Genomic DNA, 25,297 nt, shown 5'->3' on the forward strand with positions numbered 1-25,297 from the left:
TTTCTCAAGTAATTTTGACAGCTGGTTACGCATTGTGAATGATCCACATTAGAAGAGCAAGAGAGAATAAACAAAGTAAACAAACTTTGAGCGTATGTATGTATGTATGTATGTGTATGGTAACACAAATATTTTCATTGAGATTTAAGGAATGTTGTTGATGATTGGTTGGTTTTATACAACATTTCAAAATGGAACATACTTTATAATAATGATTTCAACTAATTTAGGATGAATTTGACGATTACTTCGAATTTCCTGCAAGAAACAATTGTTGATTTGATGTTTCTTTGCAAAACCAGGTTTGCCATATTCACATTTTATTGAAAAAAAAGTATTAAAAATTAGTACTAGCTTTCTTAAGAGCTGCGTACTAGCACAAGTAACTTTATCGCAGGAACGTTTCTGGACCGTTTCTTAAGCGTTTTTTTATATGAAGTTTTTACGTTTCTTGAGAGCTGCGTACTAAGCTTAAATTAGGTAAGAATCTTGGAATTCGAGATACACAGCTGTATTGTTTCTTTGAGGAAATTCAAAGTAATCGTTAAATTCGTCCTAAATTAGTTAAAATCATTATTATGAAGTATATTTCATTTTGAAATGTTGTATAAAACTTACCAATCATCAACAACATTCATTAAATCGCAAGGAAAATATTCATGTTACTACACACATACATACATACATATTAAGCACAACGTTTATTTTCTTTGTTTATTTTCTCTTGCTCTTCTTATATGGATCATTCACAATGCGTAACCAGCTGTCAAAACTATTTGAAGAAATAATGTATTTTTTTTCTTGAGCAATTACTTGAGAGCTGAATACGAATCTATACCTTCGGCTTCGGTCAGCTTCAACTCTGCGCTGTATGTGCGATTTTAAATAATTTTAAATGTGCGCACACTGTCTGCTTATTTATCGAATTCGTCAGCTTCGGACTCGGCTTGGCTTTCAGCGTTCTCTCTGTAGATTTGTAATCTAATCGATAGAGGATTAATTAGACGAATGTTGTTGTATAAAATATTTTTGAATCTAGATCACTAAAGAGGTTTTTTGATCTTATTCAGGGTTGTTGTAGAATCCAAGACAGAATTGCTTAGCTGTCAGAATTTCAAAGCAATTCTGGGGTCGAATCGTTACATCCGTGCACGGATCGCCAAACATACGAAAGAAAATTACGTAATATGTCAATCGTATGCGGTGATTGGCATTATGACAAACGATAGCATACGGATTGTAATTTATTTTCATTTCACAATAGTTTTTAAATTCCACATTGCTTTGGATCGTATTTTTAGACCACAATAGATGTGGAACTGTCAAAACTGTTCAATAAACTAACAAAAGCCAAATAAATATTAAAATGGTTCCAATTTTGGTTTTTTATTTGAGTTTTAGTGAAAGTGATGGTAGCAATAGCGTATGTATAAAATAAAAACAAATTATGAATCCTCATTAACAAAATTTTCTTTGTAGATGTATCGTTGAACAACGCATAGGAATCTTAAAAAGACGGTGGAGAATTTTAGAATATGGCAAGAGAGGGAGGTACCATCCCACAAAAGTGGAAGACCCTCAAAATTGCGATTTTGATCACACACAAGAAACATACAACGGAGTAGCGAACCGCCTCACCGCAATCAATCAAACGATAAGAGACCAAATAATGTAAATAAAATGTATGTGTCCTTAACCCTGTAAATAATTTTATTTTTAATGTAAACAAAATAAAAAAAAAATTTGTTCATTTAAGTATTTTTTTTAATTATTATTGAGATTTTCCATTCATTGGTTTCTTGTTTATGTTCTTTATTACGAAAAAATATAAAAAAACATACAAAATTTAAAAAAATTTGCTCACATTTCCATAAATTTGTCTATTACGATTGACATTTTTTATTTGAATATCATTTCGAACGAACGGATACGTTTATATACTCGTTCACGTATGTCATTATGCCAGATTACGATAGAAGCGTTACGACCACGTATGTCATAATACGAAAAACAGACTTTTACGTGACGAGTGATACGTTCGCGGTTGTAACGATTCGATCCCCTGATTTTCATTGTTGTCACGGAATCTGTTTGGATTTTTGTCTTTTCGAACATACGCAAAACCAATATTCGAATCAGCTGTTCACTAATGTAACAAAACTTGATGACATTTATCGAATGAATAAAGACGCATTTGGGTGTTAAAGTTAGTTTTGTAAATCTTCTTTAAGGGGAGAGCCTGCTTTATAAGCTTCAAAAAATCAATATTTTTTTCCTTAATTCTCTTTAAAAATTATCTAAGAATATGTCCCCAAAGTTATAAATGGGAATTTGAAACATCACCGAAGCTGGAAGAGAAATAGTGACCGAGCGTCTAGCAGATTATGAGCCCTTGGGCAGAAGCGAAAACTTTGACGCGCGATTTCTCGGTTTTTAATTTTTACAATTTTTCTTAATTGGCGGGCAGGATAGAAAAAAAACTAAACGTCGTATGGAATTGGGAAAAAGTTTATTATCTTTGGCTTTAAATTATCTTCTATTTAAACTAAAAAAAAACTTAAGAGTTAAGTTTGAACATTTGTTTAAAGAACATAAAGTAACATTTTTTTGGTCAAAAACCACTTTTTTCAAATATTAAAAAATTTTGAAATTTTAAATTTTTTTTTGAGCAACTGGAACATATGTAAGTTATTAACAAATATGAATCTCTTTAAATTTTTTTTTTTCGATAGAAATTGCGACATGCATACTGCCCGCCGTTCGACAGCGGGCAATTGCTTTCCAAAGGCAAAATATCAAAGATTTCATATCCAAAAAACTGTCGCACGATGTTTAAATATATAACTATAAACCCTAGAAATTTCGATCTTTTGAAGCCTCTAAAGCAGGCTCCCACTTTAAATATCCGCCTTTTTTTCCAAAACTCAATAATTATGACATTTCCTGTTTTATTCTTATGTCTTCTCCTATAGAAATAATGATAAATTAATTCATAACAATAAAATAACTTAATTTCTTAACTTACATTGCAAATCTGTCAGCGACTATCTTCTTGCTTTGTTTCTGATAGCAAAACCGATAAATTGGTTTCCGTGACACCCAAAACCGATACATATTCTGTTTCGAACATCAAACCAATAAGATCTAAATTAATAACACATCCTTTCTTCTCCTTTACTGGCGTAGACACTGCTTACGCGATTATAGCCGAGTCAACAACATCGCGCCAGTCGTTTCTTCTCTTCGCTACGTGGCGCCAATTGATATTGGTGAATCCATCTGATTTAGAAATAAAAAATGGGCAGCATCAAAATTCATTTTAAATAACTTAACGTAATATAATAAAATCTTCTTCTTCTTTACTGGCGTAGACACCGCTTACGCGATTATAGACGAGTCAACAACAGCGCGCCAGTCGTTTCTTCTCTTCGCTACGTGGCGCCAATTGGATATTCCAAGCGAGGTCAGGTCCTTCTCCACTTGGTCCTTCCACCGGAGTGGAGGTCTTCCTCTTCCTCTGCTTCCCGCGGCGGGCACTGCGTCGAATACTTTCAGAGCTGGAGTGTTTTCATCCATCCGGACAACATGACCTAGCGACTTTTAATTCGCTGAACTATGTCAATGTCGTCGTATAGCTCGTACAGCTCATCGTTCCATCGAATGCGATATTCGCCGTGGCCAACGCGCAAAGGACCATAAATTTTTCGCAGAACTTTTCTCTCGAAAACTCGCAACATCGACTCTTCGGTTGTTGTCATCGTCCAAGCCACTGCACCATATAGCAGGACGGGAATTATGAGTTATAGCGTTTGGTTTTTGTTCGTCGAGAGAGGACTTTACTTTTCAATTGCCTACTCAGTCCGAAGTAGCACCTGTTGGCAAGAGTAATCCTGCGTTGGAATTCCAGGCTGACATTGTTGGTGGTGTTTACGCTGGTTCCAAGATAGACGAAATTATCTACAACTTCAAAGTTATGACTGTCAACAGTGACGTGAGAGCCAAGTCGCGAGTGCGACGACTGTTTGTTTGATGACAGGAGATATTTCGTCTTGCCCTCGTTCACTGCCAGACCCATTTGCGTTGCTTCCTTGTTCAGTCTGGAGAAAGCAGAACTAACGGCGCGGGTGTTGAGGCCGATGATATCAATATCATCGGCATACGCCAGCAGCTGTACACTCTTATAAAAGATTGTACCTGCTCGATTAAATTCTGCAGCTCGAATAATTTTCTCCAGCAGCAGATTGAAGAAGTCGCACGATAGAGAGTTGCCTTGTCTGAAACCTCGTTTGGTATCGAACGGCTCGGAGAGGTCCTTCCCGATCCTGACGGAGCTTTTGGTGCTGCTCAAGGTCAGTTTACACAGCCGTATTAGTTTTGCGGGGATACCAAATTCAGACATCGCAGCATAAAGGCAACTCCTTTTCGTGCTGTCGAAAGCAGCTTTGTAATCGACGAAGAGGTGGTGTGTGTCGATTCTCCTTTCACGGGTCTTTTTCAAGATTTGGCGCATGGTGAATATCTGGTCGGTTGTTGATTTGCCAGGTCTAAAGCCACACTGATAAGGTCCAATCAGTTTATTGACGGTGGGCTTTAATCTTTCACACAATACACTGAATAGAACCTTATATGGGATGTTGAGGAGGCTAATCCCACGGTAGTTGGCGCAGATTGTGGGGTCTCCTTTTTTATGGATTGGGCATAGCACACTTAAATTCCAATGGTTGGGCATGCTTTCGTCCGACCATATTTTACAAAGAAGCTGATACATGCTTTTTATAAGTTCTTCGCCGCCGTGTTTTAATAGCTCGGCCGGCAATCCATCGGCCCCTGCCGCTTTGTTGTTTTTCAGGCGGGCAATTGCTATTCGAACTTCTTCATGGTCGGGCAATGGAACGTCTGCTCCATCGTCTTCGATTGGGGTATCGGGTTCGCCTTCTCCTGGTGTTGTGCGTTCACTGCCATTCAGCAAGCTGGAGAAGTGTTCCCTCCATAATCTAAGTATGCTCTGGGCATCGGTGGCTAGACCACCTTTGGGGGTTCTACAAGAGTATGCTCCGGTTTTGAAACCTTCTGTAAGCCGCCGCATTTTTTCGTAGAATTTTTCAGCATTACCCCAGTCGGCCAGCTTATCAAGATCTTCGTACTCACGCATTTCGGCCTCTTTCTTCTTCTGTCTACAAATGCGCCTCGCTTCCCTCTTCTACTCTCGGTATCTATCCCATCCCGCACGTGTTGTGGTCGATCGTAACGTTGCGAGGTAGGCAACCTGTTTTCTCTCCGCTGCGACACGGCACTCCTCGTCGTACCAGCTGTTCTTTTGCACTTTCCGAAAACCAATGGTTTCGGTTGCAGCTGTACGTAAGGAGTTTGAAATGCCGTCCCACAGTTCCCTTATACCGAGTTGTTGACGAGTGCTCTCAGAGAGCAGGAGTGCAAGCCAAGTGGAAAGTCTTTCGGCTGTCTGTTGTGATTGCAGCTTCTCGACGTCGAACCTTCCTTGTGTTTGTTGGCGTCCGTTTTTTGCTGCACAGAGGTAGGTGCGAATTTTGGCTGCAACAATATAGTGGTCCGAGTCGATGTTAGGACCTCGGAGCGCACGCACCTCTAAAACACTGGAGACGTGTCTTCCGTCTATCACAACATGATCGATCTGGTTGGTGGTTTTTCGATCCGGAGACAGCCAGGTAGCTTGATGTATCTTCTTATGCTGGAATCTAGTACTACAGATAATCATTTTTCGGGCCCCGGCGAAGTCGATCAGCCTCAACCCATTTGGAGATGTTTCCTCGTGGAGGCTGAATTTACCGACCGTAGTGCCAAAGATACCTTCTTTGCCCACCCTGGCGTTGAAGTCGCCAAGCTCGATTTTGACATCGTGGCGGGGGCATCTCTCATAAGTGCGCTCCAAGAACTCATAAAAAGCATCTTTGGTCACATCGTCCTTCTCTTCCGTCGGGGCGTGGGCGCAAATCAGCGATATGTTGAAGAACCTCGCTTTGATGCGGATTGTGGCTAGACGTTCATTCTCCGGAGTGAATGATAGTACTCGGCGAAGGAGCCTCCCTCCCACCACGAATCCAACACCAAACTTGCGCTCCTTTATATGGCCACTGTAGTAAATGTCACAAGGACCTACTCGTCTCTGTCCTTGTCCCGTCCATCGCATTTCTTGGACGGCGGTGATGTCAGCCTTTATCTTTACGAGGACATCTACCAGCTGGGCAGCGGCACCTTCCCGATTAAGGGACCGGACATTCCAGGTGCATGCCCTCAAATCATAGTCCTACCCTATGCAGGGGATGTTTCGCCTTCAAACGGATGTTCTTAGGCTACCCAGAGGATACTTGGTCAAAGATCGGAAGTCGTGAGCTGCTTGAGTCATATGTAAAAGAATCGTTTCTGGCCACTCCCAAGTGAATGGCGATCAGAGAACTTTCCTCACTTGCGTGAACTTCTACACATGATTCCATCCTCCCTCTAATAACACCTACTACTTTTATTTATCGGTTTCAATTCTGATTCCGGCAACTATTAGATTCCGCAACACCCCTGAATATGTTATAGATTTCTTTAGTTACTTGTTAAATAATAGATGATATCTTCAATTGAATATAAAATTCTAAAGATGTTGCTATTATCTCTGATAAGTTTTATGTTTGTGCTATCTCAAAAATTATAGAGAAATAGATTACGCAATGCGCATGTTTGTTTTCAGTCAGCTGTTCTTGCTGACGTCACGGTTGACTTATTACTCGCCCGCGCCTTTGAATGTGAATTCGAATTGTATTTTCGCGTGTAGTATTAATTGTGAAATTTTATATTTTTTAAAATGAGTTGTGCAGTGTTCGGATGCAATAATAACAATGTTAAAAATAGTGCGACGAAATGGAGATTTTTCCATTTCCCTTAGGAAAAAACAGTACTAAAATAGTGGATTAATTTTTGTGCACTTCGCGCCAGAAGCCTTCGAAAGAAATTTGCAGTTTGAAATGGGTAATTGTAGCATTTTGATTACAATAATTTTACTTTTATAACCATACACTCTTTCAGGTTTAAGTTCGCATTCTTATATAAAAATGTATTGATGTTAACAAATGCAAATATGTACTTACATACAAACTAAGTTTTTGCATACTAACCATTGTTTCTTATCCTAATTGTAATAATAATCTTAACTAACAATTTATTTCATTTATTTATACGCATGTATGTATGTTTATTATATTTTTGCAGGTAATATTTTTCAACGTGTGTCAGTTGATCTAAATTCCGCTGACCCAATTGAAAAAAATGATGACTTGAAGATTCTCAACAACGACGAGCTTGAAAATTTGGCAGGGTACATCTGCCACAAACTTGGTAAAGACAACCCCGAAATTTGTGCCAATTCAGAAAATTGTTCGTCTTATACTTGGATGGATCACCTATCTGAAGGACGACTCTCAAAACCAACAGATATGTTGTTGGAGAGAGCCTTGAAAGCAGTATTTGAAGACTTAAATGGTACTGATTTGCATATACGAGTACATATGTGCAATTACGTCCAGAAGCACTTAGATTTAAGTAATTTTGTTAATTGTAGCACCAAAATAAAAAAAAATATTTTTCCGAGCTAAAATGTATTTTAGGATTTGTTCCTTACATAAAAACTTAATTGAAAATATGTACAACAAAAAAAAAGAAAATTAAATAAGACAATAAATTGATAGTTGGTCACAAAATATTCAGTATTTTTACTTGCATAAATGTATGTATACAGTTGAAACAAACACAGCAAACAGACAAAATTAAATAATGCAACGAAAATACCATTAATTGAATATGTACAGTGACTCACACGTCTAACCGGATGCGTGCATTGCCAATGATCGCACCCTCCAATCATATAGTGAACATTTTAAAAATGATACACCTGAGACATCAAATTAAAGGAAAAATCTTCTATTTTATTTTTAGAAACTTAAAAATAGTAATAAATTTATTCACTGTGTAAAATTTAGAGAAATAGCTCGCAACATATAAAATTCCACACAACTAACCGGAAAATTACAAGTAACCTTCTACAAGTAACGATACTTCTGATCGTAGTGAAATTCCACTGGAATAAACACTGAATATTCTTTTCTGCATATTAGTAGTTACCGGTAAGTCTGTGAGTAAGCCACACAACAATATGATACCCCCACGTACTCATTCTTGTATCGAAATTCTGAAGCTAATTATTCAGTTACGGGAAGAAAGAAAAACCATTAAAGATATTTCGGAGATTGTGAAAAGAATTAATTCAACTGTCTTCGATATTATAAACAAGTTTGAGAAGGAAAATGGGATCAATAATATTAGTAGAGCTGGTCGAGGAAAGAAGCTAACACAAGCCGAAGAAAAGTTTACACTGAAAATTGTTGAAAAAAATCCATTTTCCTCTGCGGAAAATGTAAGAAGCATATTGGAAAATGAAAAAGGGAAGAAGGTTTCAGCTGAAATAATTCGCCGCACACTTAGAAGCTTCGATTTACATGGTACAGCAGTTGTAAAAAAGCCATACATACACGAAAAAAATATAATGAATAGGCTAGAATTTGCGAAATTGCATTTAAAAAGGCTTGATGAGTTTTGACAAAGGGCAAATGGGATAATTTTGATTTAGTAATCATAAAACAGTATTATTACTTCTTTTTCAAGGTTCTTTTCACAAACGAAAGCAAGTTTAACTTGCAGGGATCTGATGGCTGAAGTTTTGTCTGGCGGCGTCCCAACGAAGCTTACTTGCCAAAACATACTAGGGCAACACTTAAGCACGGTGGTGGGTCAGTAATGGTTTTAGGATGTATATCGGCTAAAGGAAGGGGCAACCTGCATTTTGTGCAAGGTATTAGGTATGGTTTCCAATATGTCGACATTTTAAAAGAAATTTTAAAGCAGTCATGTGTCACATTGGGAATTAAAGACAATTTTACATTTTACTAAGACAACGATCCGAAGCACAAATCGGAGATTGCTCGTATTTGGTTAATATACAATTGCCCTCATGTACTGGGGACACCTGCCCAATCCCCAGATCTGAACGTTATTGAGCACGTATGACAAGAAGTCAGTCGAAAAGTGTACTAAAGACAGTATTCCAAAATGCTGGGCTGAAAAGGGCTATTTTGGAGGCTTGGAACGCAATACCACCAGAATTTTGTCAAAAACTTGTCGCCTCTATACCAAGGCGACTAGAACATTGTATAAACCTACAAGTAACCAATCCTTCATTTTTCACTAATCATACGCAAAAATATACTACAATTTAGGCACTTGGTACGGGTTGCCCCTAAATATTCTACTACGAATTAGGCACTTGGTTCGGGTTGCCCCCAAGTATTCTGCTACTAATTAGTCACTTGTTACGGGTTGCCCCCAAATATTCTACTACTAAAACGTCCAAATGCCTCAAATCTGCTATAGTGTGTTGCCGTGTTAGGTTTTAAAATTTATAACTTTAACAATATTTTTATAAATATTCAAATATTTTTCGATTATTTAAATTCCTAAATATTAAATTTAATCAGTTTTGTCCAAAATATTAATTACTGTATCAATATATTATTAAATGTTTCCAATTTTATAAAAAAATATTTATATAACTTTTCAAAGTTTACCAAGACCTACCAATTCTACCTCATTTCAAAATATACATATCGAGGTAAATGTGGACGTAGATGAAATCAGCTTTCTACATAAAAATGCTCTTGTGTATTTTTGCGGTTATTTGTACTATAAATATTTTAAAAAACATAAATGTTTAATGCCCTTGCCAAGATTTGATGGTGGTATTACTGAAGAAGATTTTTTCTTCACTTCAGAAAAGCAGTATAGTAATTGCCAAATAGTAAAACCACCCCTTGAATTTATAGATTTTCTATCGAAGATATTTATACACAACATTTTGATTCTACTTGCCATAAGATCGGATTTTCCCAAATATTATTTGAAAAAATGGTTAACACAGAACCGTACTATTGTTGTGAAAATTGTAATTCTGATATTATAAAATGTCTATTTATTAGAATTAGAACATATTTCCTAGTAAACGCTTTTAATAAAAAAGTAAAACAAAGTGATTTCAAAAACGTAAAGTTCTTGTGTGTTACACATAAATAGTAATCACGTCCGTTTGTCTGTCTATATGAGTCGGAATTTATATGTATATGTATATGTCTGTCAGTCTGAATTATTTTATATTTGTCATAAAGTTTGTCTGTCGAAGGCCGTATTTCCATAGTTACCTTGGTCTGTGATTTTGAAATGAGAATTTTAGCGATTAGGTTTGTACGCTTATTATCAATATTTTTTTTTTTGTTTTTTAAGTGTATTCGTGTACCAGGTATAGGACCCTTCTTTCCACCACTATTCCTTTAATAGGGTTTTTAATAAGTATTTCGCTGTGGGTGATTTAGAATATTTTGTAAATATTATTTATTACTTAGTAGTTTGTTTTGAATATTATTGTTTTTGTTCCTGAATTGTACCTGATTTTTTATATTTATTTTAGTTTTTGTTTAAATAATTACAAGTTGATTGTTATGACTTGTATTGTTAATGTTTACAATGGAAAAAGTTGATCTACTACATGTCTTTTAATTACATCTCTGTGCCTAAAAAAGGCAGATTTCGATCAGGTGATCTCAGCTGTGTAAAATTCTTGGAAAACAGCTGATTCTTTGGTTACTTGTAGGTTTATACAATGGACTAGAAGCAGTTTTATCTGCAAAAGGATATGCTACGAAATATAATTAATCATTAGCTTTTTAAAAAATCCGGTTAGTTGTGTGGAACGAATTTTATATGTTGCGAGCTATTTCTCTAAATTTTACGCAGAGAATAAATTTATTACTATTTTTAAGTTTCTTAAAATAAAATAGAAGATTTTTCCTTTAATTTGATATATCATATGTATCATTTTTAAAATGGTCAATATATGATTGGAGGGTGCCATCAATGGCAATGCCCGCGTCCGGTTAGACGTGTGAGTCACTGTAGGTAAATGTTCACTATAAAATATTCACTTTTATTGATATTTTTTATTAATATTCACTTATAATGATATTTTTTATTAATATTCACTTATATTGATGTTAACTTTTGATGATATTGATGTTTTTGTATACCTGCAATACAAAATTGCTTCTTATTGCAAAGAATAACAAACAATTGAAAATCAGCTAATTGTACGTTGGTCAACCGTGACGTAGATGCGCAGAACGAACAAAATTTGAACTCGTCATTGCGCAATCTTGATTCTATCATTCTTGGTGCTATCTTATGCAAGGCATACACATATCAATTAGTTGGTTGATTGAGTTGGGCTAGAAACTGCCCTTGTCGCTACACACGACACAACTTTTAATACAATTTTGAGGCCAACTTCATTTTGAATATTCACTTCGTTGCTTAAACATGAGCTCGGAAGTTGTTGCTTTACTTATTACATATGACGCGCTCTCTTCGACAGCCGAAATAAAATGGCGAAATCGTTTGAAATCGCACGACCAACCCAAACACTATCCAACTAACACAACCAACTTCACAAAATATCAAAAAATTTTGATTTTCATCCAACCAGTTGATTCAACTCATACAACTGCCCCATATACGTAGTAGCAATCAGTTGTTCAATTCGTTGAAGTTGATACAATAATTGGTGCATGTATGCCTTGCATTACGAAAAATTACCTAATATCGCGATTCTGTAAGTCGCCTATTACACAAAGCAACTTTTGTTGCTAATTCTCGGGCGATTCTCTTTTGCTGTCGCCCATTACCTTCACACGAGCAACTTGTGTTGCGCAAATCTGTTCGAGTTTTTTTCTCATTCTCTTTCACTTTACTTTACTACTCTTTATTTTAACCCATTGTCGTTTCTTTTTCCTTATAGGTATTTGGGCCACTCTATCACATATATTAAGCGTAGTACGCAGCTCTCAAGAAACGTAAAAACTTCATATAAAAAAACGCTTAAGAAACGGTCAAGAAACTTTCCTGCGATAAATTTACTTGTGCTAGTGCGCAGCTCTCAAGAAATCTATTACTAATTTTTAATAATTTTTTCAATAAAATGTGAATATGGCAAACCTGGTTTTGCGAAGAAACATCAAATCAACAATTGTTTCTTGAAGGAAATTCGAAGTAATCGTCAAATTCATCCTAAATTAGTTGAAATCATTATCATAAAGTATATTTCATTTTGAAATGTTGTATAAAACCAACCAATCATCAACAACAATCGCTTAATCGCAAGGATAATATTTATGTTACTACATACATACATACATACATATCACGCACAAAGTTTGTTTACTTTGTTTATTCTCTCTTGCTCTTCTAATGTGGATCATTCACAATGCGTAACCAGCTGTCAAAATTACTTGAGAAATAATGTATTTTTTTTCTTGAGCAATTACTTGAGAGCTGCGTACCAACCTTTAATCAGTTCTGTCAATTAAGAAAACATTTTATTTAAAATTCAAAATTAAAGCAAAGATTATATAACAGACCTTCACATATACAATATCACCCTTTTCACTATCGTCTGAATCAATTTGTATGGCTTCCTCCATACATTTCACAATATCTTTAATTAATTCGATTTTTTCGTCATACTCCATTTTCTAAAATATTTATATTATATTATGTATATCTGTATACATATTTGCAAATTACTTACCAAAAGATGAAATTAAATTTTTTAAATGTATTCAAAATATTAATTTCAAAAAAAATATACGCAAATGCAACTATGTACTACGAAAGAAAGGACACGAATGCCGAAAAACGTCGCAACGAACTGTTACGAATAAGAACACAAAGTGTGTTACTGAACACGGGATTCTCCTCTCCTCGTCGCCCCCTGCCGCACCAAAAGTTGCTTCGTGTAATAGCCGACTAAGTAGTCTCTAGTCAATATTTGAGACATTTAGGCTGTTCACGGTGAGGTGGTTATCGGGTTATGTGATTATTAGATTAAAAATAACCTCTATGCTTCGTGAGCACCCTATGTTGTATATAATCCGAATTTTAAGGGTTCAAAAAATTCTTTGTATAAAATTTGCAGACATCTTGCATAATTTGCTGATTGTAAACAAAAAACAGCTGTAAATAGCAGAATTTCCAATAAGAAAATCTAAATGGAAATGCCATTCGCTTAGTTTTATTTATTTTTTGTTCTGCCATTTAGTAAAATTCCAACGACTTTCTAACACTGAAAATAAGCAAACAACCACATAATCTGTAAACAAGGGCCTAGGTTGGTAAACTTTGGTTATTTTGTCGCAACGCATTTTGTTGTTGTTTACTTAATCACATAACCACATAACCCGATAACCACCTTATCGTGAACAGCCTAATTTTAGGGTAAAAGTGCTGAACACATAGAGCGCGACAGACTGCAAGCGACATGTAATTAATATGTAAAATTATTCAAAGCTTCAACAAATCTGACGCTATTTTACAAATAGAAGCATAAAATAGCTCTGTTATATAATTTGTTGTTGTTGTTGTAGCGACAGAATTCTGCCGAGTTGGCAGTCCTTGGCCGGATAAAAATCCGAGTCCGTTCCGGTTACGTAGACCCGACTGTCGTCGGAACGAATAATAACAATTGATAACACCGGTCAACACGATTTTTGGGTCTGACATCTACATGTTAAATTTGAGTTTCTCCTATGACAAAAATAAGGGGAAAATTTTTTTTTCCGGTTAAAGTTTGCTTTCGTAGAAATTAGAGCAATTTTTTGATTTTTAAGCATGAAATGACTGATTTTTATATAATATTTTTTCTACAATTTCACTATAGATTATAATTAGAAAACTTTTTTTTAGATACAAGAGTCGTTTTTATTCAAGATGTGTGATAAACAATAATATATATGTAAAATAACAAGAAATTATAGTCTAAAAGTGAATATTTTTTGTATTTCTTTTATGCTCATATGAGTATATACTTAATATACTTATCGATGTAGATCAGCCCAAAGCAAACTTTAAGAGCTAAAAATTAATATTTAAGTGTTTTTCAATGTCTAGAATCAGAATCCAAGCATGAGAACAGAAACCCATAAAAAAATTTTGTTTTTGTTGACCGGTGTAATTTAAAGCAAATAAATTTACCCATTTACCAAAATGTTAAAATTTCATTGAAGTGAAAGGTATTAGTATGGCCACAACAAAATGGATAATATGATACGAGACTCTCGCATTGGCTCTCATTTTTTCCTCAAACGCGTTCCCTGATTATTTGACAGCGAATGAGATCAGGGAATTTCGATCAGCTGATTTCAGAAAAGGCGGGATGCCAGAAGTAAACCGCTTTAATTACTTGACGAAATTAGTGTCAAATGAAATTTCATTGAACTGTGCGAACATATTTTGGAAAAATAAATGTTTATGTAAATTAATTAATGATTTTGTATTTTAGCATTTATATATGCATGCATTTTAAAAGTGTTTAATTTAGCGTTTTGTTTAATTTATTACATATCCAATCTAATATTTTTCAGCAGTGGCATCATTGACAAATGTTATAATAAATGCGAGTTTTGACAACTCTCTCTCGAATCAAAGAGTCTCGTATCATTTTATCCATGACCATAGATAACTTGATACGAGACTCTTTGGTTCGAGAGAGAGCTGTCAAAACTCGCATTTTTTATAACATTTGCCAATGATGCCACTGCTGAAAAATACTAGATTGGGTATATTATAAATTATACAAAACACTAAATTAAACACTCTGAAAATGCATACATATATAAATGCTAAAATGCAAAATCATTAATTAATTTACATAAACATTTATTTTGCCAAAATATGTTCGCATAGTTCAATGAAATTCCATTTCACATTAATTTCGTCAAGTAGTTATAGCGCTGCTCTTCTGGCATCCCGCCTTTTTGACTAACTGCTGATTGGCCTCACCCTGATTGTGTTTTGTTGCCAACTCAAAAAACAGATCAGGGTGCCCTGCCAGCTGACGAGCGAGAGAGCAAGAAAAGAGATTCTGATCAATTTATCTATGCCATGACAACGAAATTGTGTACAGTTGTGTTGTTTTGTGTACATGCCGGCCATTGTTATGGGTCGTCTCGACAGGATAAAATCTATGTCTTACTAACTGTATTGCCGTGTCTATTGCCTTTGGAGATTCCATATTGCTTATTTCTAACAATATATGGCAAACTAATTAGTTTACCATATGTTGTAAGCAATAAGCTGTCACTTCAGCAGTTTGACAGCGCAGTTTTCATTTCTATGAAAATTTCGAAGAGGAAACATATCCCATTTACACATATGCCGACGGCATTTTCATTTCGGTAATATGAAATTTAGAAGAGCAAATATTAAGACGATTGTGTAGTGTTATATTATAAAAATAAACTAAAGTACATTTTCAAAATAACACTTTTCAAAAAAATGAATATATAGTTTAATATTGTTAATTTACAGAACAATTATGTAAATTGAGTTGGGAATGAGCAAAGACTTAAATTTAATAAACTTATACAAGCATAAATCAAAATATCATTTCTCATTTTAAATTTATTATTTTATAGTAGTCCAAAAATATGAATTCTTATTTTCCCAGAAATACATTTGTAAAAAAGGAATCTTTATCCTTTTCTTATTATCTTATTTTTCCCAGAAATACATTTGTAAAAAAGGATCTTTATCCTTTGTTATTATTTTATTTTTCCCCAGATATAAATTTGTAAACAAAAGGATCGTAATCATTTTTTTATTTTCCTCATAAAAGATTTAAACAGTTCAAGAGCTCAAAACATGCGCTACATCAGCTACCTACCCGACGGCATTTCGCAATGTGATAAAATAAAATTTTCAAGAGCTCAAAGCATGCGCTACATCAGCTCGAATCTCCCTACCCTGCGCCTTTGCGCAAATGATTATGTTATGATAACATATGTCCACATACAGATTTGGCAATGGCAATAGCAATAGATTTGACAGTTAGTAAGACATAGATTTTATCCTGTCGAGATGCCCCGTTATGATTTGGCAATGGCAATAGCAATAGATTTGACGGTTAGTAAGACATAGATTTTATCCTGTCGAGATGTCCCGTTACAGTTCACAGTCGTGTTGCCATGCCGTGTCGCGCTCTATGTGTTCAGCACTAAAGTTCCAATTTGCGATTAGTTACTATTCACTAAACGGTCTCTAGCGATAGTTTCAAAATATTTTCTCAAGTTTGTGACCTGATAGTTAGCAGGATTTTCAACGATTTTTCTTTGTTTGTATTTTCGAGTGATTCTGTTTTCTATATTAACTATAATAAAATAACTGTCCAACATTTTTAAAGCTATAATTGAGTTATGAACACTTTTTCCTTATACATACATATGTATACATATAATATTGTTACAAAAAGTAGTATTAAGTTGTATTTGTATTGCTGTATGCATCCCTGATTATGAACAATAGCTGTAGGTATATGGAATAACATTTGTCTTGTTGTAGACATCTGGCGCCACGGCTGTCTGCTTGTCGAAACATTAGACATCTGGCGCCGCACTGTCTGCTTGTCTAGTTAAACAATTGCTGAGTCTGGCGCCGCGAGTGTCTGCTTGCGTCTGGCGCCGTATAGCCGTATGTTCTGGTAATTTCCAGGCGCGATATTCTAGAAGGACACGTCGGCATCAGCGAGAAGTGCGTGGCTATATAAGCCGTGGCAGCGCCAACGTAATCAAGCAGTGCTAAGAGTAAACTGCTATAGTGTAGACGAGTTGTGAAATAAAGAGTTGTTGAATTAAATTAAACAGTGTTGATTTTATTTGTCAATCCAGAGATACGAACCTAACAAAGTAAACTAGCAAGAGTAAATTCGTAACAATATTAATATTATATTTAATATACACAAATAAGTAGAACTCTATGATAATATTATAAAATTTATATCATGTCGGTGTGACTGAAGCACTTTCGCGTAGAACTCCTCTCAAAATCTAAGTATTTTATTACGTAATATTTTTTTTAATATAACTTAGTTCTTTATTAAATTTAAATCAAAAAATATCCACATGCATGGAAAGATTTTTTATACTCATTTTAATTTGAAATATAATTTATAGACGCTTTTTTTTATTAGAACTATGTAGTTGTGCAGCTGTCTCAATAACTGTGTCCTTAAGAACGTGTGTATTTTAATACGTCACAGGTGTCGATTGCAGTCTGTAGCGCTTTATGTGTTCAGCACATAAGATTGCTAAATAAAGAAAGAGAAATTATAACGGAAAAGGAAAATTTCAGCGAATTGCCTATATTTGCTTATTATCATATGGCAGCGCTCCATTTCGTCAAAATTGTTAGCACATAAATGATGCCTACTACGAGTGTAAAAAATAATTTTTAAAATATAAAATTTTTTCTTATGAAACCTGCAAAAAGTGGAAATTGTGAATTTGTTAAAATTTTTACAGTAAAATTAAATGAATTTGAAGTGAAAAATGTGCATAAAGTGTGCTAAAAGTAGTAAAATAGCTAGTGAAATATTCGAATTTAGGTAATTTTTGAAATATAAAGACGAATATCTCGTAAACTAAGCGTTTGCAGCACTTATTAAGATCGCGGCGCTAAAGAAATCGGGGTTGTGCTCAAAATCGTCTCAAGTCGCAAAAATTGTCTCTAACTAAAATTCTCAAATTTAGAGTTTTATGACTGTATCACAGTACAGAATCGCATGGCAAGTATATATTGTTACGAATTTACTCTTGCTAGTTTACTTTGTTAGGTTCGTATCTCTGGATTGACAAATAAAATCAACACTGTTTAATTTAATTCAACAACTCTTTATTTCACAACTCGTCTACACTATAGCAGTTTACTCTTAGCACTGATTGATTACGTTGGCGCTGCCACGGCTTATATAGCCACGCACTTCTCGCTGATGCCGACGTGTCCTTCTAGAATATCGCGTCTGGAAATTACCAGAACATACGGCTATACGGCGCCAGACGCAAGCAGACAGTCGCGGCGCCAGACTCAGCAATTGTTTAACTAGACAAGCAGACAGTGCGGCGCCAGATGTCTACAACAAGACAAATGCTATTCCATATACCTACAACTATTGTTCATAATCAGGGATGCATATAGCAATACAAATAAAACTTAATACTACTTTTTGTAACAATATGTACATATATATCGTCACCTGAAATGCAAAATAATGTAACAACATTTTCGGAAATTTAATGGGAAAAGAATGAAACACCTAACAAAAAGGAAGATGAGTGGAATTAAATTTAAATATTAGTTAAAACTGTATTATATTTGATAGCAGAACCTTAAAAGGTTAGATGGATGTACTTATGTAAGTATATGTACTTAACTTGAAGTATTGGATCGTAATCAATGAAATAATTAATTTCGAATTTTTTGATTATACCTTATTCTGCATTTTAGGTGACGATATATTGAATTTAAACGATTTGAGTAAACACATTTGGTAAACATATTATAAGCGAGGCTTTAAAATTACGGGTTGCACTCCACTCTGGACTCTTATTATTTTTGCCTCACATCTGTTTCTTACACACTGGCATCACTATTTACTACTTGTCATTGTGCGAAAAAGAGAGTAAAGCAAAAAATATAAAGTAGTTTTGTTCGTGTATTTGTTTTCATGGAGAAAAGTTTCTTTTCTGGATAAAATATAAGTTATGGGCATGTAAATTCGAAAATGTTAATGAAGGTTGAAATATATTGTGTTTGATTTCTACGCACCAGTATCGAATATTTGAGTTTCGTGTCCATATCAACGTTTATCAGATTAAAAAAAGTATGTATATGTATATATATATAATTACTTTGTATCTTTTTATTAAGTATTATATTCTTTTCAAGGTGGGAAAAGGATACATTTTATTTAAAAGAGATTAGCTGTATTTTATGATGGCAGCAGTTGACAATGACAGTGATAATGATGTAGTTACTGATTTTCTAAATTATAATCCTGCATGCAATACTGATCTCAAACATTCTGTATCTGAACTGAATGTACAAATCCAATTGCAAAATACTAAAGCACAACATGTTACTAATCAACAGCGTCCCTCTTCTGAGAGTCAAAATTACTGCATTCCTATTATAGACACTGCACCAGTTTTGTCCGCAAGTAATTCTTGTAATAATAACATGATTCCTACAATAAATGTAACGCCGCACAGTCCGGCCTCAATAACAAAATTTAATAATATTTTCGAGGACACACTAACACAACTTCAAAGTATAAGAGAGACTGTGGTACAAATGAAAAATTGCAGTGCCCGCATGCATGATGGTTTTAATAGTTTTTGGCCAGTTCATTCTGCTATTCTAAGCACATCTTTGCCTGACCTAAATTCAGTAAAGAGCGCTAATGTAACACAGGCTCTTGGACAGTATGTTAGATGGATGCCACGGCAACAGCAATATGTTCCTATAAATGAACGTCGTAGATCTTGGACAACCATTGATGATCTTAATATTACAAATAAGAGCATTAGTTTGTCTAGCTTGGATAGTGAAGAACCTGAAACAATATGCGCCACAGATCAGCGTAGACGTTCTGCCAGAAATAGCACCGGAGGTAAGGTTTTAAATTAAGTAATATACATATTTTACGAACATTAAAATTATGTACAAGAAAAAATCGATGTTAATATTTTAAATTTAATCATATACAAAAATTTGGCAGTCTATGGTTGTTTGAGCGACATAAAAGCTACAATTTAGGGCACGCTTCCGATTACTTTGGCGGAGGGGTAAAAAAATCGAATTTCCGCATAAATGGGGTATGTGCGGATAGGGGAGCTCCTCCAGAGGAGGAATATCAAAAATAATATAAAAATAACTAATATTTTTTAAAATATTCACGTTTAAAGGTTAAAAAAATTACTCTAAGAACATAAGGTATTTCTCTATGTTTCATTAAAATTTTTCACGTTTTTTACTCTGTATATTTAAATATACACTCTAAGCATTGAAATAAGCTCACATTTCCATATATTTTGTAATTTTTCAGCCAAATTTAGTAACTTAAAAATCACTAATCAAATTTATGTGATCATATTTACGAGGAAAATCAGCTTTGCAACACTTTAAAATCCAAAAGTGAAGGATTTTTAAGCGTTTCACAGCGTTTTCTATGTTTGTACTTTCGAGTGATTCTTTTTTTTTATTAACTATAAAAAAACTGTAAAGTAGATTTTCAATCTAAAATTGAATATGTGAACACTTCCATATACATACATATGTACATATAAATATTTAATAAACACTGATAAGTAAAACCGTGTGATAATATTATAATATTTATGATTGTAATACAACATTTTTATATACATACATATTATAATTTTATACTATCCTTCTCCTTCTGCGTTGGCGGCCTTCGGTCGCACTTTAAAAAAGCGAGCCACCCCGAGCAAATACCTGGGGTGATCTAACCCCGTTTGGATCGGTGAGTATTAATTTGTGTTTGTCGTCATTGGAGCAACGCCTTGCAGCAGGGTTGCTCCGTATCCTCCTGCCTCGTGCTGGCATTGAGTCCAACCCGGGCCCGGAGGAATTTTTCTGCTGCGTCTGCGCAAAAAGGCTCCATCCAAACTCCACCTCGGTCAGGTGTAATACATGCAATGGATGGAGCCATCTTAAGACCTGTTCAGGCCTTAAGACCCACAGGGAGTGGACCACGCGTTACGTGGCCCCATGTTGCCTGCGCAATACTGCGATACAAGCCTCTACGGCTGTGCAATCTGCACATAGTTCTCGCGCCGCGCCGCCACTCAATCAGAGTGGCCAATTGAGGACCTCTACGGTCAGGAGCTCAATCATGCAACATAGCTCCCACTCTGACTTGTCCCCCCCCCCCAACCTTCATCCCGCTCCAATCCTCGTGCTTGTACCAATCAGCAACTCTTGGTTCCTCGCACAGTCTGTTCCGTGTGTCAGACCGTCATACGTCGGAATGTCACATCAGTCAAGTGCAATTCCTGCGCTGGCTGGTGTCACTTCCCGTCGTGTTCCGGCCTGCGCACCACACGTGAGTGCAGTTAAACCTACTTTGCCCCAAGCTGCAGGAGTCTGCCCCCCCAACTCACGACAGTGGCGTCGCCATCCTACACCCCAGTGCGACAACCGCCCCTGCGGGTTCTGCAGCTGCAACAAACACCACCAACACGTCACTCCCTCACCCCCAGGATCACCCACGGACACCCGCGACAAACCCGACTCCTTCAATTTAACTGCAACGGACTCCAGAGCAAGATCGAGGAGATAGTTGCACTTATGAATCGGGAACGTGTATCGATAGCTGCGGTCCAAGAAACCAAGTTAAACAGCCGCTCAGATCTTCTGAGTTGTGCAGGTTTCAACGTTATACGTAAAGATCGCGAGCGAGATAGTGGTGGTAACCTAGCCTTCATATTGCACAACAACAACGTTTAATCGAAGAAGACATCGACCCCAGGGATACTACCCTAGAATGTCAGGGCATAGCTATCCGGTCAGGCGATGTCGAGCTCGAAATATTTAATATATACATCCCCCCAGTTACATGTTGCCCTACAGGATATCACCCGAATATAGGTGCGCTACTTCGTGGTGAAAACCGTATGGTACTAGGCGACTTTAACGCGCACCACGATCTTTGGCATTCCTGCCTGTCAAACGATCGTAGGGGGATGGAGCTGGCGGAACAGATTGACGATTCGACATTCTGCACAATGAATGACGAAGCCCCCACCAGAGTTATGGGCACCTGTAATAGCTCGCCCGATATTACCATTGCTAGTGGTGGTCTGATAAATAGCATAACCTGGCGACCTATGCTAACTCTCGCATCAGACCATCTGCCCATAATTATCTCGATCGAGAAGCCTCCTGATTTCGTTTCTGTGGACAACCGTACCTTCATTAACTTTAAAAAAGCTAATTGGGTCGGCTTCACAGAATTTACCGAGAGCACCTTCAACGCTCTACCCATTCCTACGGACGTATGCGTTGGCGAGCGTCAATTCCGCAAGGTGATCGCAGCAGCTACCGCTCGCTTCATCCCGGCTGGAAGAATAGCGGAAATCCGCCCCAATTTCCCAGCCGAAGCAGCTGTTTTAGTAAATGAGCGTAACACCTTACGCCGTGCCGATCCCGGCACAGTGGTTCCATTTGTATGGAGGATAGCGACAAAAATAGTTAGAATGGAGATACTGACCTGCAATATACATAGCATATTTCTGTTCATGCAAGTACGATATTCTGAAAAAATCGCGATTGTATAACGCCCACTTTTCATATTCTACATATATAATTGTAACGTTAAAATGCCTGAGCATGTGATAAATTTTGTTCCAATTCCCGGATTTATTATTAATAAATAGAAGAGTGAGAGAGAGTTTGGAGATCTAATATACGTGAAGCTGTATGGTCAAGTAAACTTTGTAGCTCCACTTCAGCCTGTGATTCACTCACGCTAACCGATTCTGCATCTGGATAACTTTTTTTCTTTTCACTTAAAACCTTTTTATAGCTGGGCAAAACTTTGTACGTAGGTTTAGAGTTTATAAAATCACTGATTTTTAAGTACTGATGTTTTGTTAAGTTTGTATCAATTATTAGTGAAAGAACTTCGGTGACATTTACTTCCTGAAAAAGTGGATTTGATTCCGAATGTACATCACGTAAGGTAGCCGCTGCGGACTTATCAATTTCGTCACCTTCAAAACCTGTTTTTCTGACTATATCTTCAAAAACTTCCTGACCTTTCGTCGTATTTAATCCATTTTTGGAGCAAATTTCAAAAATATAGGAGCGAGAAAATATGCATTGATGAGACGTTCCTACGATAAGAAATTTAAAAAATAAAAATCTCAGAGAGAGAGAGTGAAACAACAACAACTAATTCGACATTTGTTTATTGACATTACTTGCAAAAACCAATGCTATAACACGCACATTTGATGTACAAAATACACTTTGAAACTTAAAAGTAAGGTTAGTTTAATGAACTTTATTTAGAAACCTGCAAATCCCTGCACATGAAGTTAATATTATTTTAAACTATATACTTGTATCAACATTTACACACTAATCCGGTCACTGCATTCGGTTGACAAAGTTACTAAATCTCCAAATACATTTAACAAAGAACAACAAAACAGAAACAAAAAGACACTTCATTAAAATTTGTTATTCTAAAAACAACAGCACACTTTAAAAACTTGTTATTACTGAAAAATAATACTATTACCATCTACTTTAATTTCCATTTTCAGTATTTTTATTTAGACACTTTTTTAAATTAAATTTTTGCAGTTGAATGTACACTTTGCTTTCGCTTTTATTTTTGTCAACTATTTACTTCTGTGCAAGGCCGTACATATGTTGCTTTCACTCAAGAAGTTCCGTTAGAAATAATCAAAAAAAACTCAAAATACATAAAATTGATGGCATATGCAACTATTTATTAACTTACAAGCCCAATATATAAACATAGACTTTTTTATTTTTGTCGTATGGGAGGAACCACCGTGCGCGGGGATCCCCGAATAAGGGATCCCAATTTGGAGACTCGGCGAATGGTAAATCAACATAAGCGGACGAAATGGATAGAGCACCTGAAGTCCTGCAACCTCTCCAGTGAGTAAGCTTTGGGCTACTGTCAAAGCTTTGTCTAATCCGAAGAGACATGACGACCGAGTTGAAGTTCAATTCAATGGTCATGCCTCTTCGGACCCGAAGAAGTGCGCGAGCTACTTTAGCCGGCAGTTTACACTGCACCCTTCGGTAGACTAGGCCAAGAGATGTGTTAACCGACGGCTGCGCAAAATGCCAAACAACTGCGCGCCACTTACTTTCACCGATGAGGAGGTTCAGGGTGTCATCAATAAGGCAAAATCCTCCAGATCCATCGGCCCAGACGGAATCAACATGCTAATGTTAAAGCATCTAGGCTCGACGGGAGTAAAATATCTCACCAAGGTCCTCAACCTGTCGCTCACCACTCTTCAAATACCCGTTGTGTGGAAAGTCGGAAGAGTGGTCCCACTACTGAAACCTGGGAAACCCGCCAACAAAGGGGAATCTTATCGACCGATAACTCTCCTCTCCCCAGTAGTGAAGACACTTGAGGCCTTGTTACTCCCGACCTTCACTCACCACCTGAGCCTAGCCAGCCACCAGCATGGTTTCCGCAAAGTGCACAGCACCACCACAGCACTTAGCGTCATAAACGCCCAGATAGTTCGTGGCCTCAACCAGAAACCACCCTGCGAAAGAACGATCCTCGTAGCGTTGGACCTGTCAAAAGCTTTTGACACGGTCAACCACACAACGCTACTGCAGGACATTGAAAAAACCACTCTCCCTCCAGGGCTTAAGAGGTGGACCATGAACTATCTGAACGGTCGTCAGTCATCTGTACTATTTCGAGGTGAAACATCTAAACTTAGAAGAATTAAACAGGGGGTTCCGCAGGGTGGTGTCCTCTCCCCGTTACTGTTTAATTTCTATATCTCGAAACTTCCTCAACCACCAGAGGGGGTCTCCATAACTTCGTACGCAGATGACTGCACGATATTGACGTCGGGCAATGGAATAGATGGCATGTGTTCGAAAGTAAACAGCTACCTCTCCGACCTTTCTCGTTTCCTCACTGCACGAAACCTCCAACTTTCACCCACCAAATCCACAGCGGCTATATTCACAAACTGGACGAAGGAGTATAGACTTGAACTTAATATTGCAGTCGATGGCGTCAAAATTCCGACTGTCAATAACCCTAGGCGTAACCTTCGATAGTCTATGCTCCTCTCCCCATACGACCGCGATTATCGCCAAGGTACAGAGCCGCAACAAAATCCTCAAGTCGCTAGCAGGTAGCACATGGGGAAAAGACAAAGAAACGTTGTTGGCAACTTAGAAGGCAATCGGCCGGCCGGTCTTCAACTACGCAGCACCGATATGGTCGCCTGGATGCAGTGGTACGCAGATGAGGAAACTTCAGACCTGTCAAAATACAGCACTCCGGACCACGACGGGATGCCTCTTGATGTCTCCCGTTGAACACCTCCATAGTGAGACGCACATGCTTCCTGTAAAGGAGCATAATCAACTCCTCTCCAGGCAGTTCCTGCTTGGTTGTTTCCGTAGGAATCACCCCTGCAGCCATCTGCTTGGAGCGGAACCGCCTCCCAGGAGCATCAAGAGGTCATTCCTCGACTATGTCGACGACATTGCACAGTACGCCGACCTGACTTCGGTCGCAACTAAC

The 25,297-nt window shown here is 36.8% G+C and overlaps 2 protein-coding genes across 2 annotated transcripts in view; one reads left to right on the forward strand and one right to left on the reverse strand.

Annotated features, from left to right (window-relative positions):
• LOC125780329 (uncharacterized) overlaps positions 1-18,450 on the reverse strand; it is a 282,319-nt gene extending 263,869 nt beyond the window's left edge. Inside the window, exon 1 of the mRNA XM_049462434.1 lies at positions 18,110-18,450. The gene's annotated coding sequence lies outside the window, so the exon portion shown is untranslated. The remainder of the gene's footprint in view (positions 1-18,109) is intronic.
• A 193-nt stretch (positions 18,451-18,643) lies between these two features.
• LOC105223977 (rho guanine nucleotide exchange factor 18) overlaps positions 18,644-25,297 on the forward strand; it is a 53,006-nt gene continuing 46,352 nt past the window's right edge. Inside the window, exons 1-2 of the mRNA XM_049462351.1 lie at positions 18,644-18,829; positions 18,895-19,618. Coding sequence (XP_049318308.1) covers positions 18,940-19,618 — 679 coding nt within the window. The 5' untranslated portion in view covers positions 18,644-18,829; positions 18,895-18,939. The remainder of the gene's footprint in view (positions 18,830-18,894; positions 19,619-25,297) is intronic.

Source organism: Bactrocera dorsalis, chromosome 1 (genome assembly GCF_023373825.1).
Source record: "Bactrocera dorsalis isolate Fly_Bdor chromosome 1, ASM2337382v1, whole genome shotgun sequence".
Lineage (NCBI taxonomy): Eukaryota > Metazoa > Arthropoda > Insecta > Diptera > Tephritidae > Bactrocera > Bactrocera dorsalis.